Source organism: Myotis daubentonii, chromosome 9 (genome assembly GCF_963259705.1).
Source record: "Myotis daubentonii chromosome 9, mMyoDau2.1, whole genome shotgun sequence".
Taxonomy (NCBI): Eukaryota; Metazoa; Chordata; class Mammalia; order Chiroptera; family Vespertilionidae; genus Myotis; species Myotis daubentonii.
In genome coordinates, this window is record NC_081848.1 from 44,141,597 (window position 1) to 44,157,767 (window position 16,171).

The following is a 16,171-nucleotide window of genomic DNA, read 5'->3' on the forward strand; positions in this document are numbered from 1 at the left end:
CTGAGGAAAAGCCTTTTTTTAAAAAATATATATTTTTATTGATTTCAGAGAGGAAGGGAGAAGGAGAAATAGAAAGATCAATGATGAGAGAGAATCATGGATCGATCGCCTCCTGCACACCCCCCACCAGGGATCAAGCCTGCAACCCCAGGCATGTGCCCTTGACAGGCATCGAACCCGGGATGCTTTGGTCCATAGGCCACCGCTCTATTCACTGAGTCACACCGGCCAGGGCTGAGGAAGAGTCTTTGACCCAGAAGATCTGGCAGCACAGTCTGTGGTTGTGTCACTTATTAGCCCTGTGATTTGTGACAGTTTAGCTCACTCTGCTAAGCCTTAGCTTCCTGTTCTATAAAATGCGCTAACAGAACTAGTACATCATGGCAATGTGGTGGGAACTGAGAATTGTGTAAGCCATTGTCTTACTATATTTAAAGTCTCAACAAACTTTACTTCTTAGAAACTATCTGATGGTGAAAGGTGCTTCTTATTCTTTGAAAAGTCATGTAGTTAGTACAAATTTCAACTCAGGGCTCTTGTAACATTGCAGTGCTTCCTTTGAAGCAGTTTTCAACCTGTGGGTCGTGACCCCTTTGGGGTTCGAAGGACTCTTTCACAGGGGTCGCCTAAGACCATCGGAAAACACACTATAGTTACATATTGTTTTTGTGATTAATCACTATGCTTTAATTATGTTCAATTTGTAACAATGAAATTGGGGGTCACCACAACATGAGGAACAGTATTAAAGGGTCACAGCATTAGGAAAGTTGAGACCCATTGCTCTAAACTGACTGTGAAGATCAGTCCCAAGTTGGTTCATTTTCCCCTTCTCCTCAGTGCCTCATCTTGATAACCTCTGCAGCCAACTGTGATGTCCCCAAGAATGACCTACTTCCAAGTAGTCCTGTTGCCCCATGCATATACTGCCAACTCCTCTCTGACCAACGAGCCAATAATACACAGTTGGGAAAGGATAGTTTCTCTTCAGTGAACAGTGCTGGGAAAACTAGATACTCACATGCAAAGAATGAAATAAGACCCTTATCTTAAGTCAGTTGTTTATTTTATTTTTTTCCAATATGAAAAACACTTATCCTACAAAGCAAAAAAGACACAAAATGAGTGAGATTCTAACCTGCATTTTTGTTTCACTGTCCGTTTGTTAAAGAAACTTGCCAAAATTCATAGATTTGGCAGAGCATATGCTCAGACATTTAACCAAATATAGAGATAGCAAATGCACATCTGAAAAAAGGCTCACCAGTAAGCCTTAGAAAGAATGAAATAGAACAACAGTAAATAAAGCATGACAAAGTTACAAAAAAATTTAAATAAAGGAAAACTGACCAAACCTTTTCTAGGATGTGGAGGAATTAACTCTGTCATACACTGCTGGGAGAATGCAAAAACGTGTCATATACTGCTGGGAGAATGCAAAAACGTGCAATTGGCTTAATTCAGAATTTCCTAATTTCTTTAAGTTAAAAATTCACCTCTTCTCTGACTTGGAAATTGCATTATGAGTTATTTATAAAGATAAATGAAACCTATCTATATTTTAAGAATTATGCACAATCCTTATTGGGCCAGTGATTCTGTAGCAATTATGCTTTGCCTTAAACCAGGGGTGGGCAAACTTTTTGACTCGAGGGCCACAATGGGTTCTTAAACTGGACCGGAGAGACGGAACAAAAGCATGGATGGAGTGTTTGTGTGAACTAATATAAATTCAAAGTAAACATCATTACATAAACGGGTATCGTCTTTTTTTTTTTTTTAGTTTTATTCATTTCAAACAGGCTGGATCTGGCCCGCGGGCCGTAGTTTGCCCACGGCTGCCTAAACCCTACTATCCTACACCCAAGTGACCATCACCAATGGAATTGCAGACATTATGACACACGGACCTTTGCAAGATCTTTGAAAGTATTCCCTTCAAATGTATCAGCACACCCTGTGAACACTCTGATGAGAATGAAAGTGACTGTTTCTGTCAAAATATTTCCCACATTCACTGCAATCCTGAACCCTTTTTCCTGTGAACTCTCTGATGACGATGCAACTGCTTGTTCAGGGCAAATGATTTTCCACATTCGGTGCACTCATAAGTCCTTTCTCGGGTGTGAAGACTCTCATGATAACGGAGGCTACTCTTATAGGTAAAAGATTTCCCACACTGACTGCACTCATAAGGCCTTTCTCCAGTGTGAAGTCTCTGATGACTATGGAGGCTCCCACTACTGGTAAAAGATTTCCCACACTGACTGCACTCATAAGGCCTTTCTCCACTGTGACGTTTCCGATGATGACAGAGGTTACCCTTACTGGTAAAAGATTTCCCACACTGACTGCACTCATAAGGCCTTTCTCCAGTGTGAACTTTCTGATGATGACAGAGGTTACCCTTACTGGTAAAAGATTTCCCACACTGACTGCACTCATAAGGCCTTTCTCCAGTGTGAAGTCTCTGATGACAATGGAGGCTCCCCCTACTGGTAAAAGATTTCCCACACTGACTGCACTCATAAGGCCTTTCTCCAGTGTGAAGTCTCTGATGACAACGGAGACTCCCCCTACTGGTAAGAGATTTCCCACACTGACTGCACTCATAAGGCTTTTCTCCAGTGTGAATTCTCTGATGACAATGGAGCTTATTCTTACTGGTAAAAGATTTCCCACACTGACTGCACTCATAAGGCCTTTCTCCAGTGTGCATTCTCTGATGATAACGAAGGCTACCGTTACTGGTAAAAGATTTCCCACACTGACTGCACTCATAAGGCCTTTCTCCAGTGTGAAGTTTCTGATGACGACAGAGGTTACTCTTACTGGGAAAAGATTTCCCACACTGAATGCACTCATAAGGCCTTTCTCCACTGTGAACTTTCTGATGATCACAGAGGTTACCCTTACTGGTAAAAGATTTCCCACACTGAGTGCACTCATAAGGTCTTTCTCCAGTGTGAAGTCTCTGATGACAACGGAGGCTCCCCCTACTGGTAAAAGATTTCCCACACTGACTGCACTCATAAGGCCTTTCTCCAGTGTGAAGTCTCTGATGACAATGGAGGCTCCCCCTACTGGTAAGAGATTTCCCACACTGACTGCATTCATAAGGCTTTTCTCCAGTGTGAATTCTCTGATGACAATGGAGCTTATTCTTACTGGTAAAAGATTTCCCACACTGACTGCACTCATAAGGCCTTTCTCCAGTGTGCATTCTCTGATGATAACGAAGGCTACCATTACTGGTAAAAGATTTCCCACACTGACTGCACTCATAAGGCCTTTCTCCAGTGTGATGTTTCTGATGACGACAGAGGTTACTCTTACTGGGAAAAGATTTCCCACACTGACTGCACTCATAAGGCCTTTCTCCAGTGTGAAGTTTCTGATGATGCCATAGGTTACCCTTACTGGTAAAAGATTTCCCACACTGACTGCACTCAAAAGGCCTTTCTCCAGTGTGAAGTCTCTGATGATCACAGAGGTTACCCTTACTGGTAAAAGATTTCCCACACTGACTGCACTCATAAGGCCTTTCTCCTGTGTGCGTTCTCTGATGATAACGAAGGCTACCGTTACTGGTAAAAGATTTCCCACATTCACAGCACTTATAATGCTTTTCTCTGGTGTGAAGTTTCTGATGATAATGGAGGCCTGTGCGAGTGGTTAAAGATTTCCCACTCTGACTGCACTCATAAGTCCTTTCTCCAGTGTGACATTTCTGATGGTAACTCAACTCACAGTTCCTGACAAGAGATTTCCCACATTCACTGCACTTATAAGGCCTTTCTCCAGTGTGGAGGCTCTGATGACAATAAAGACCAGAGATTCTGGTAAAATATTTCCCACATTCACCACACTCATGACCGTTTTCTTTAGAATCAACTCGCTGGTGTGGAATAAGTTTGGAGCATTTCCCACATTTACTGCACTCGTATGGACTTTCTCCTGAGTGCAATTTCTGATGATAATGGAGATCAGAGATTTTTGTAAAAGATTTTCCACATTCACGGCACACAAAACACTGTATTCCATTACAGACACCATGGTCCTGAGCAAGCGTCTGGTTGCAGCCAATGGCTTTCTTGCTGAAATAAAACTGCTTTGCACATGCCCCACACCTCAATAGTTTCAGGTTGTGTTCTGATCCCTGCTGCTCAACCAAGTGGAAAATGTCTCTCAGGACTGGTCCACAACTCTCACAGGGGTGGCTCTTCTGGGAGGACACAGCTACATTGGGGTTCTGGGCCAGTGACACTCTCATAGAAACATGCTGTTCAGGACGTGCATCCACATCCTCTGCTCCACAGCAGCAACCTAGAGAGGATATGAGTTCAAAGTTCTCCAGCATCACTTCGAGGAACAGGTGTCTCTGAGCCTCATCAAGGAGGTGCCATTCCTCCTTTGAGAAGCGCACAGCAACATCCTCAAAGGTCACACGAACATCAGCTGGGGGCCTCTGTGGGTTGAACGGGGTGAGGATGGCAGGAGAGGAGGCAGCCAGGAGCACAGTGGTCCCTGTCCCAGGCCCCGCACTCGTCACCGGGGAGGCTGGTTGGTGGGGACCAGGACTCTTGCGCCTTCTCATTCTGGCGTCTCCACCAAGACCTAGTGCTGAGGATGCTCTGACCCACTTAGGTGATCCTGAGAGAAGAGGAAATGCCCATCACAAAGAGAACACTGGAAGTCAACTATTGACTGTATTTATACCCGGACATATGCCCTTGACAGGAGTCAAACCTGGGAACCTTCTGTCCACAGGCTAACACTTCCACTGAGCTAAACTAGCTAGGGCCAACTGTTGACTTTAAAAAGGGCAAACCACTGCCCTAACTGGTTTGGCTCAGTGGATAGAGCGTTGGTCTGCGGATGAAGGATCCCAGGATCGATTCTGGACATGGGCATGTAAAGTAGTTGCAGGCACGTCCCTAGTAGGGGGTGTGCAAAAGGCAGCTGATTGATGTTTCTCTCTCATTAATGTTTCTAACTCTCTATATCCCCCTCTCTTCCTCTCTGTAAAGAAATCAACAAAATATATTTTGTTTTAAAAAAAGTGCAAACAATTGCACTGCAAAGAATTTGTATGAGCAAGCATAGCTTAAAAAGAGTCAGTTTACCCATGTCCTAAAGTACACTTGTTGCCTGGGTTTGGAAGTAATTTGGAGGAGATAAAATCATGTGTTAGGTCACAGAAATACAAGAGAATTGCTACTGATTTCAAATGAAAAGGTGTCTGGAGAAGGTGGACCTTCTCATAGAAGTAATTACAGAGAGACATAACTTTGAGAGAAACATTTTTTTCTAGGATAAAAATTTTTGAAATGGATAGAAAAGAAGCAGTAACAAAAAAGACATTCATAACATTAAAGAAACACTAACTATAGGGAAAACCATCTCAGTAAAAATGAAAATTAAATATATCATGTTTAGCTAAAATAAACATCTGACTTGATCAGTTCAACAGTGGCCAGAATTCGCAGATCTCAGGAAGGCCCATGCAGCCACATGTCACCACTTCCTCTAGCTCTTAGTGCCACTTCTGTCAGCTGTCAGCACACTGGGTCACTCCAACAAGACTTCCCCGAGCCTCAGCAACAGATGAAGAGAAACAGTTATCATGGCTCTGGAGATAATTTTGTGATAACACAAAGTCCTGTCCTACCTAGAGAAGATAAGGCTCTGAGAGAATTCTTGCTCTAGATGTTCCCCATCTCCAGACTCCAGAGCAGAGAGGCCTATATGAAGCAGTGACTTAATTGAAGGGGTTGTTTCCTCATATACTTTCCCACATTTATTGTCAACAGCCTCCTTCTAAATGTAGACTTATTGTCTGCACAAAATGCTAGTGCTTAATATGGAAAGTAAAACTCTGGAAACTTAATTTTGAAAAAAAATAATAATGGACAGTTACACTGGAACACCCATTGGCACATCTTCAACATTAAGGGAAAGAACTTCAGAGGGGACAGGAGGGGAGGGGTGGGGGGGGGAGGGGAAGGGAGAGGGGAGGGGAGGGGAAGGGAGGGAAGAGACATGGATGTGAGAGAGAAATATTGATCGGTTGCCCTCTGTGCACACCCCCTCTGGGGACTGAACCCACAGAGTACTTACCCAGCAGTCACCAACCTTTCGGATATCACAGACCACCAGTGGTGCACGGATAACTGCATGGCAACTGCTGCTCTAACCAATTGAGTCACCCAGCCAGGGCTGACACCATAATGTTAAAAAAAACAAAAACAAAAAAAAAGCCCTCTTTACTTTGAAATAGTTCAAGGTACACAAGACATTGCAAAAATAGTATAGAGAGTTCCTTGAGCGCTTATTCAGTTTCCCCAGAGGGGATCATTCCCACCAACAGGAAGCACGCTGGTTCCATCACCACCAAGAAATTCCCGAGGAGAAACCAAGATGGCAGCATATATAAACACCGGAAATTGCTGCCTCCCGCAGCCACTTCAAAAATACAACTAAAAGACGAAGCGGACATCATCCAGAACCACAGGAAGGCTGGCTGAGTGGAAATTCTACAACTGGAAGGAAAGAGAAAATCACACTGAGACTCAGAGAAGGCGTAGAAGTAAAGTGCAGAGGTACTGGGCACACTCAGAAAGGGCTGGCAGCTGAGGACGAGGCGCCCGGGGAATGTGCTGGCAGGTGAGGACGTGGTGCACGTGGAGAGGGCTAGAAACTGAGGACATGGTTGTCTTTTCAATTGGGAGGGAGTCTCAAGCTCCCGACTGCTCTGAACTCCAGTTCCGGGTGAGTCTATGTGGACCCAGACTCATACGGGGAGAAACTGGACTGTCTGGCATCGGAAAGAACTCGAGGGCGGCTTTCTCTCAGAGGTGCTTGCTGCGATGACCGGGACATTGAGATGCGGAGCCTCTTAGGGTAGGACTGGGGAGCAGCCATAGCTGCTTGCTCTGCCCTGTTGATCCCCTGAGACCGCGACCCACCCAAGCTGTCGCAGAGGCTTTTGCATATGTAAGGCCTGGCCCTTTGCAACCTGAAAATTACCTAACAAACTGCAGCTGAATCAGAGCAACCCAGAACATCCAAAAGAAGGCCCAAAGCCCTAGCTGATTTGGCTCAGTGGCTAGAGCGTCAGCCTGCGGACTGAAGGGTCCCAGGTTCGATTCCAGTCAAGGGCAAGTACCTTGGTTGCGGGCACATCCCCAGTAGGGTGTGTGCAGGAGGCAGCTGATTGATGTTTCTCTCTCATCGATGTTTCTAACTCTCTCTCCCCCTTCCTCTCTGTAAAAAATCAATAAAATATTTAAAAAAAAAAAAAAAAAAGGGCAAAGGCCCCACAGCAGCTTGCATTGCTTCTGGGCCTCCTCTGGGCACCTCCAAACCCAAACAAAGAAGAGGAATCTCTCCATAGGTCCTGCTGGGTAGCCTCAGGCAGAGGCTAAATTAGCACCTCCTTAGAGATCCAAGAGGCAGTGTACACACTGGTCAGAGTGGGACCATCCAGATTGCAGCTCCTCGGACCCATAAGGGACACACTCAGGGGGTGGACTCAGTGAGCACCAGGGCCCCGCTGACACGGGTCTTGCCCAAGATGGGTGTCTCCAGCTCGGGGGTTCTCCCACTGCAGACAGGGCTGATTCTCACAGCCAATTGGCCTGGGGGTTGGTTCCTCCCATTGATGCCTGCAACAGTCAAGGCTTGACTACAACAAGACTGTGCACACAGCCCACAAAGGGGTGCACCAAGAGTGTCCACCTCAGGTAATTGGGGAGGCTGAGCCACTGGGCCCTATAGGACACGTAGCACACAGAGCCACTCTATCAACACAGGGAAGCATAAAAAATGCGGGGACAAAGAAACAGGTCACAAAGGACAGAAATGGAGGAAAGCAAACTACTGGATATAGAGGTCAAAAGCACACTTTTAAGGTTTTTCAAGTATTTTCTAGAAACCACCGATAAATTTAGTGAGACCCCTGATAAATTTAGTGAGATCCTAAGGAAATCTAGTGAGACCCTCGAGATTGTGATAAAGGACCAACTAGAAATTATACACTGACTAAATTAAAGGATATTATGCAGAGTTCCAACAGTAGACTAGAGGATAGCAAGAATCAAGTCAAAGATTTGAAATACGAAGAAGCAAAAATCACCCAACTAGAAAAATGAAAAGAAAAAAGAATCCAAAAATACGAAGACAGTGTAAGGAGCCTCTGGGACAACTTCTAGCATACCAACATCGGAATTATAGGGGTGCCAGAAGAAGAGAGAGTGTAAGATAATGAAAACCTATTTCAAGAAATAATGACAGAAAACTTCTCCCACCTGGTGAAAGAAATAGACTTCCAAGTCCAGGAAGTGTAGAGAACCCCAAACAAAAGGAATCCAAAGAGTACCACACCAAGACACATCTTAATTAAAATGCCAAGAGCAAAAGACAAAGAATCTTAAAAGCAGCAAGAGAAAAAAAGTCAGTTACCTACAAGGGTGTGCCCATATGACTGTCAGCTGATTTCTCAACAGAAACTATGTAGGCCAGAAGGGAGTGGCAAGAAATATTCAAAGTGATGAATAGTAAGAACCTACAACCTAGATTACTTTACCCAGCAAAGCTATCATTCAGAATTGAAGGTCAGATAAAGAGCTTCACAGATAACAAAAAGCTAAAAAGGGTTCATCACCACCAAACCAGTATTATATGAAATGCTGAAAGGTATCCTTTCAGAAGAGGAAGAAGAAAAAGGTAAAGATAGAAGTAACTATGAACAACGAATACACATTTATCAACAAGTGAATCTAAAAATTAAGTGAATAAATAATCTGATGAACAGAATAAACTGGTGAATACAATAGAATCAGGGGCATAGAAAGGGAGTGGACTGACTACTCTGCGGGGTTGGGAAGGGGTGTGGGAGGTTTGGGAAGACACTAGACAAAAATTGTACAGCTATGGATGAGAACAGTGGGTGGCGTGGGTAAGGGCAGAGGGTCGGGTGGGAACCAGTTGGAGGGGAGCTATGGGGGGAAAAAAGAGGAACAACTGTAATAATCTGAGCAATAAAGATTTAATATTAAAAAAAGTATTAAAAACAAAACAAAAAAAGACAAAAAAGAAAGAATTTCACATGTGCACTAGCTCAGACCACAAACTCCACCGTTAAGAGGGGAACCGACTCAACCCAGTTTTCCTGGGGAGGCTCTGGAATGCTAGTCTGCCTCCTGGGAAACCTCAGTCCTGCGAAATCTCGGACAACTGTCATTGGAGCTGCACAGGTCTCAATGAGGCCCAGGGAAAGTAACTGGATAAACTGCAGGAAAAAAAAAAGTAGGTTCAGGCAGTAAATTGGTTCTCCTGGCTCCAGGGGATGGTAATTTCCATTAAACTATGTGGTGACATCATAGAAATCTGAGAATGATGAGGAGAGCCCAGCTGGAGAGAACCAAGATTCAGGCATGGAAATCGAGACATCTTCATGCCCAGGATGTGATTTTCTCAGGTTGGTCATCTTGACAGGTGGGAGGGAGCAGAGGCCACTGTTACATATTCCTCTACTCGGGCCTGGATGTATTTCTGAGTCTAAAATCTGAAGTATGGACTAGAACTCACCTGAGGAGTGTCTCATGGATCTTCTTAGGGAAGAAGAGCAGCTGGAGCTCAGGTAGCTTGGAGGAAGCACAGAGAAAAATATTAACCTGTATACTTCCAAATTAGATTTACTGTATGCAAAAATGATAGTGCTTAATATAAAAAGTAAAACTCTGGAAATTTAATTTCAAAAAAATATTAATGGATCGGTACACTGGTATACTCATTGGCACATCCACTCTTTCACAAATTCCTCATTTGGGGCCTCAAAGAACTAGGGAAATGTTTTTTATCGCATGAAAATGTTGATTTCTTTGTCCTCTTGCTCAGTGCAGTAATTTCAACTGTATACTCTGTGAAATCTTTTTTTTAAAAAATATATTTTATTGATTTTTTACAGAGAGGAAGGGAGAGAGATAGAGAGTTAGAAACATCGATGAGAGAGAAACATCGATCAGCCGCCTCCTGCACATCTCCTACTGGGGATGTGCCTGCAACCCAGGTACATGCCCTCGGCCAGAATCGAACCTGGGACCTTTCAGTCCGCTGGCTGACGCTCTATCCACTGAGCTAAGCCGGTTTGGCTGTGAAATCTTTTTTAAAATGTTAATACTAGTGGCCTGGTCCGTGAAATTCATGCACATTAAAAGGGAATTAGAGGAAATAGTTTAATATTGCTATTTGGCCTTTATCTATAATAGAAGTGTCAGAGATGAAAAATTAGTAAAATGTACATGAAAATCTTCCTCCGGTCAGGGTCTGGGGTGTGCCGTGAGACCCAGACTCAAGTTTCCGCCCATCTGTGCACTCCTCGAAATAACAGGAGACCCTGACCCAGCCGGCCCCACCCCCATCAAACCCACCAGGCGGGGGGGGGGGTGGGGTGGGGTGGGGTGGGGGGGGTAGCCTCAGGTTCCTTGGGCCGGTGCCAGGCAGGAGGCACAGCCTTAGGTCCTCTGGCCCAGTGCAGGGCAAGGGTCACAGCCTCAGGGACCATTCCAACACCCCTGGGTGGGAGGGCACATCCTCAGGTCCCCCAGCCCAGTGTGCAGGGCACAGCCTCAGGGGTGCCGTAAAGCCCCGCCAGATGGGAGGTGCAGCCTCAGGTCCCCAGGTGAATGCAAGTTGGGGGTGCAGCCTTAGCTCCCCTGCCCCAGGCCAGGGACATGCCTTGAGGTCCCCATCAAGTACTTTCCCCCCCACTGCTCCCCCCCCCCCAAGAGGGTTTGGCCTGAGGTTCCCTGGCCTGGTGCCAGGCCTGGGGGGCACAGCCTGAGGTTACCTAGCCCAGTGCTGGAGATGGGGGAGCTCCTTGAGGTCCCCCATCAAGCCCCGCCAGTTGGGGGATGCAGCCTCAGGTCCCGGCTGATTGCTTGTTAAGTCTCTTTACTTAACTTCTGTTTGGGTGCAGCCATCTTGTGTTACTAAAACCCCCACCTCTGCTGTGGGTGCAGCCATCTTTGTGATGGTCGCTTTGCATATTCCCTCTTCATTAAATAGGATATTTGTATTCATTTCAGAGAGGAAGGGAGAGGGAGGGAGAGAGAGATAGAAATATCAGTGGTGAGAGAGAATCATTGATCAGCTGCCTTTTGCATGCCCCACACTGGGCATTGAGCCCGCAACCCAGGTATGTGCCCTGACTGAGAATCAAAGTGTGACCTCCTGGTTCATAGTTCGATGCTCAACCACTGAGCTGTGCTGGCTGGGCTGCACCACTGTTTAGCCTCGCAACTGTTGCTTTCAACTTAGAGGCTGGGAATCTTGCCCTGGGCATGTACAGCTTAACAGGGGTGGGCAAACTTTTTGACTCGCGGGCCACAGTGGGTTCTTAAACTGGACCGCAGGGCCGGAACAAAAGCATGGATGGAGTGTTTGTGTGAACTAATATAAATGCAAAGTAAACATCATTACATAAAAGGGTAAGGTCTTTTTTTTCTTCTAGTTTTATTCATTTCAAACGTCCGGCCCGTAGTTTGCCCACGGCAGGCTTAGGACCCGACAAACACCTCCAGTGGAAACTGCACATTGAATCTTGGGCTCATTTCTCTAAGGTTTCCGCTTCCATTTCAAATTTCAGACTCCATGGCATCTCTGAATGCCAACTTCCTTCTTCCCAGCCAACTGAAATGCCACCTGTGCGCTCCTTGAAATCACAGGAGACCCAGCCGGCCCCACCCCCGACAAGCCCCACCAGGTGGGGAGCCCAGCCTCAGGTCCCCTGGCCCAGTGCGGGGCGTGGGGGGGGGGACAGCCTCAGGGACGCTTCCAAGCCCAGCTGGGTGGGGGGGCACATCCTCAGGTCCCCCAGCCCAGTGTGGAGGGCACAGCCTCAGGGGTGCTGTCAAGCCCGCCAGGTGGGAGGCGCATCTTGGTCTCTGTTCCTTGCTCTATCAGTTAGTAAATGCCCTGGGGGGAAAGCACAGGTAATGTGGGGCTTGCCTAGGTGCTCCCACATTCTCTCCAGCAATTTCCTTCAGGTTCTGCCTGACTTCATTTTTCTCTAATACCTTCAGGTGCTTTAAGTATTTCATTCAGCTTTTCTACGATATAAGCTACACCGTCACCCGCAGATGTGAAGGTTGGATGCCCTTTATGCTCATCCACAAAGGTCCTAAAGCTCAAGGGACTGACTGGTTTAGGTTTCATTCACCCCAGATTTCTGACTGTTTTCTTACCCCTTCCTTACATGCTGGGGAGCACAGAGACTTGGTTGGAAAGTTTGTAAGGAGGACATTCTGATAAAAGGGAAGTGTGTGGGAGGCCGCCTGCCCTGTTTACCAGAATGCCGACTTAGGGGAGTGTCCAAGGCGGTGCCCCAAATTATTCCCTGATCTTTGCAAACATATCTGTGCATATGCAGACCCCTGGGTGTTTACTGGAATCCTTATGCTTAATCCCTGAGCGCCCTTGCCTAGAGGACAGTGGAAGCACATGTGTCCCCCCAAGGATCTAAACCAGTGGTTCTCAACCTTCTGGCCCTTTAAATACACTTCTGAATGTTGTGACCCAACCATAAAATTACTTTCGTTGCTACTTCATAACTGTAATGTTGCTACTGTTATGAATCATAATGTTGTGCTAGGGTGAGGGACTGCAGCATGGAAGGGTTACAAAATGTTAAAGAATGTGCTAAGGGAAGGAAATGAGACATAAGAAATTGAATATACTGGAAAAGGGGAACTGACGTATGGAGAGGAATTAGGTCAGGATGTGAAGAAGGATTGTATTAGGGTTAGGAACCATGGAAGGATAATTGCTAGATTGTCATAGAAAAACAATGTGCTATGATACGCTCCAGCCAGGTGTGACTCTGTTTACCCCCCTTTTGTGCTTATGAACTTCTAATGGAATGCTTTGTAGTTGATTTTTCCTAACACTGATTTGCTATAAAAGACCATACTGCACCCTTGGTCTTTGCCACATGCTCCAAATCTCCCAGAGGGGGAGATAGGTGCTGTGGTCAGCTGGCCAGCTTAATAAAAGGCTCTTAAATTTAAATTCTGAGTCAGTGGTCTATCTCGTTGCGCGAACCCATAACATTGTAAATATGTGATATTTGGGATGGCTTTTAGGCGACCCATGTGAAAGGGTCATTCGACCGCCAAAGGGGTCTCCACCCACAGGTTGAGAACAGTTGACTAAACTAATCTAACATATAAAAGCCAAGAGTTCGTTTTGGTTTAATCACTTAACCTTTTGAAATTCCAAGGGACTCAGTCATTATGTTGGAAGCGGGTGAGGGGAGGACACTAAGCATACCTCTCCTCTATCACCGGTGTTTCCACGGCCACTTCTAAAGCTGTCCGGGCTTCAGTGTAAGGGGGACACGAAGTACCCACACACCGCTCTCCGCCAAATCCAGTGCCCTCATTTGGTTCCTCATGTTCCGCAGGGCATCGCAGTGGCATTTAACCAGCGGGCACTCCGCTCCGGCGGAGACTTGCTTCCCTTGGTCTTCAGAACACTGTTTCTCCGGCCCTGCCCTTCCCTCTTACTTCTCTTCCCCCCCGGCCCTCGTTGCCCCGTGCCGTCTGGGGTGCTGCCTCCCCCGCCCGCCAGACTCACCTGCCGCACTTCCACTTCGCGTTTCCCTTTGTGACCCGCAAGGAAAGGCCGCCGGCGCTCCTCGGGCTCCCTCCGGCGCGGCCCCGGGGACCGGTCTAGCCCTGAACTTCTGAGGGGCCCGCGGCCGCCTCGCAGACGGTGACGGGCACACGGGTGGGCCCAGCGCGCACCAACCCCACCAGCCGGGCGCGCGCCCCCATCACCGGAAGCTCCGTCCTGGAGACCCGCCCTCGTGGGCGGGGCTACCTCCTCCCGCCGCGTGACAGGCAAAGCCCGACCCCGCGGCCAGGCTGCTTTAGGCGCTCGGCGGGACCCTGGGGCTGTGGGGACCGGAAGGGAAGCCCCAGGTCCTCGGGGGCGGTGCTACCCCGTCCTGCCCGGTCAGCGTCCGAGCCGGGAGCCCTGGTCTGTGCAGTGAGTGCTGGTGGTCTGGGGTGTTGTTGGTAGAAATGCTCCGAAAAGGCGCCACGGAACTGGAGAATCACTTGGCAAGGCAGATGTACTTCTCCGAAAGCTGCAAGGCCAACGGGAAAATGTTCGGGCCGAGCCCACCGAAGGGGAAGCCCGCCGTCCGCGTCGCTGACTCATGGCTCACCCCCAATCCACCTCTGATTGGCTTAAGGGCGTGGCTTCCCAATCTGGCGCGAATCGCGAATTCCAGGTCCAATGGAGTACCAGCAAATGGGGCTTAATTTAGTACAAGGAGGTGGAACAATAGCAACAAAGTTGATCTAAGGCTTTATAAGGAGGAAGTGAAGTTAGTAATGTTAACGTAAAAAACCATTGGGAGAATTTTTGTGAGTTTGAGCAAACTGTCCATATATGCCGGGAAGCAGAACCTCAACAGACTGAGATAATGCTCTGGAGAATGGAGGGGTTACATATTTATTTATACATTTGCAATCAAAGGAGGGACGTAGGTGGGTTACATGAAATTCATTAGTGATAGATTAAGGAGGAGGGATAAAGCAAAGCAGGGGAAACCCCTGGGATTGGATAAAAAGTAAAATGATGGACACATACTTAGGTGGGTGCAGGATTAATTCACATGATAATGAAGGAATTTGTAGTATCTGTCCTTGCGGCCCGCACATTAGGTTGTGCCCCAGGGGCTGCAGAAAAAGGGAAGTTACAAGTTACCCAGACATTTCAAGGGTATGTTATCATAGATGCAAAAAGACACATAGGCTCAGTTAAGATAAAGGTTGACCTTGTCAGTGAAGATACAGGCCTAGGACGTAACTGCCCACCATAACTGCTTTTAAAGTTTAATTTCAGACCATCCTTTGTGGTTACTTTAGGTCTCTGAGTTTGCAAGACTGCCATGCAGGCCTCCCTGAGCATGTCAGGTCAGCGTGTGGTCCCTTTCGTCCACAGTCTGCTGCCCAGGCCACGTTAACCAGGCTCTGTGACAACTCTGAGCTTGCCTCTGCTCCTTCAGTGGGTCTGCCTGGCCTCGGGCCGAGGAGGGCTGTGCAGTGTGGGAGTTCTCCCCTGAAGGAGGCGAGGGGGTGCCCTTGTGCTGCCCTGGGCCTCCCCACAATGGCGACTTGTGGACTCTGGGAGGCTTATTTCTGGGAGGTGGCCTGCCTTCCTCCCATCGCCCCTACTCCTACTCAGGGCCGGGAAGAATTTTTCCTGGGCACACTGACGTTCTTCTCTATCTAGGAGAGGGTAACAGCGTCCTATGGTCGCAGTGATGGGGAACCTTTTGAGCACGGCGTGTCAGCATTTTGAAAGACCCTAACTTAACTCTGGTGCCATGTCACATAATAGAAATTTTTTGATATCTGCAACCATAGTAAAACAAAGATTTATATTTTTGATATTTATTTTAGATATTTAAATGCCATTTAACAAAGAGAAATCAACCAAAAAAATGAGTTCACGTGTCACCTCTGACACGTGTGTCATAGGTTTGCCATCACTGGTCTACGCTTAGCTGCCTAGAGGCCAAGCAGTGTGGCTCAGCACACGCCACTGTCCAGGCTGGGAGGATGATGCCCACGTCCAGAGGACCCCTAGGAGGGTGATGGCAACAGTGCGGTGGGTGACAGCTCAGGGAGGAAGATGGATTGTCAGGTGTAGTTCTTTGCCTGAAGACACTTCCTTTCCATGCAGGTGGTGCTCTTCTTGGGCAGAATCTAGCCCTTCCCCACAAAGAGGTCGCCTGAGGACCCACCTTTCTGACCGCTGGTGGCTTCTCTCTTCCTGGTGAGGAAGCCTGAATCTGCTTTTGCTTGGCCGATTCCTGTCAGAGTTGTCCTCACTTTGTAGCTGCTGCAGTCCCACAGCCACTGGTTGTCCCTCAGCACCAGCTCTTCCTGGAGCGCGCGTGTGTGTATGTGTGTGTGTGTGTGTGTGTGTGTGTGTGTGTGTGTATGTGTAGCTTTGCGGTAGGCCTGCACCCCATGGCTGTAGGATCCGTGAGGTAGTTGGGTTCACTCTGGTCTTGCCAGTGTTTCTGTTTGTATGGAAAGCCAGAAACCTTCTAGGAGAGGTGAGATCTTTAAGTCGGAGTTGTTGGGCAGGT

At 47.3% G+C, this 16,171-nt stretch overlaps 1 protein-coding gene across 4 annotated transcripts; it reads right to left on the reverse strand.

The window, feature by feature from the left end:
- Positions 1-1,044: 1,044 nt before the first annotated feature.
- Positions 1,045-14,076, reverse strand: LOC132240878 (zinc finger protein 345-like). 4 transcript variants are annotated; one of them, XR_009454424.1, is made up of 4 exons: positions 13,333-13,494; positions 9,592-9,647; positions 1,414-4,653; positions 1,045-1,382 (listed from the first exon to the last, which is right to left on the reverse strand). XR_009454424.1 is itself a non-coding variant. In XM_059708676.1 (3 exons), the coding sequence occupies exons 2-3, from the start codon at positions 9,605-9,607 to the stop codon at positions 2,015-2,017; spliced, it is 2,655 nt and encodes an 884-aa protein (XP_059564659.1). In that variant the 5' UTR covers positions 9,608-9,647; positions 13,639-14,076; the 3' UTR covers positions 1,045-2,014. The 4 variants fall into 4 exon arrangements, 3 of the variants coding, with proteins under 3 accessions (XP_059564659.1, XP_059564657.1, XP_059564660.1); XM_059708676.1 differs by lacking the exon at positions 13,333-13,494 and adding an exon at positions 13,639-14,076 and having other exon boundaries at positions 1,045-4,653; XM_059708674.1 differs by having other exon boundaries at positions 1,045-4,653.
- Positions 14,077-16,171: the final 2,095 nt, after the last annotated feature.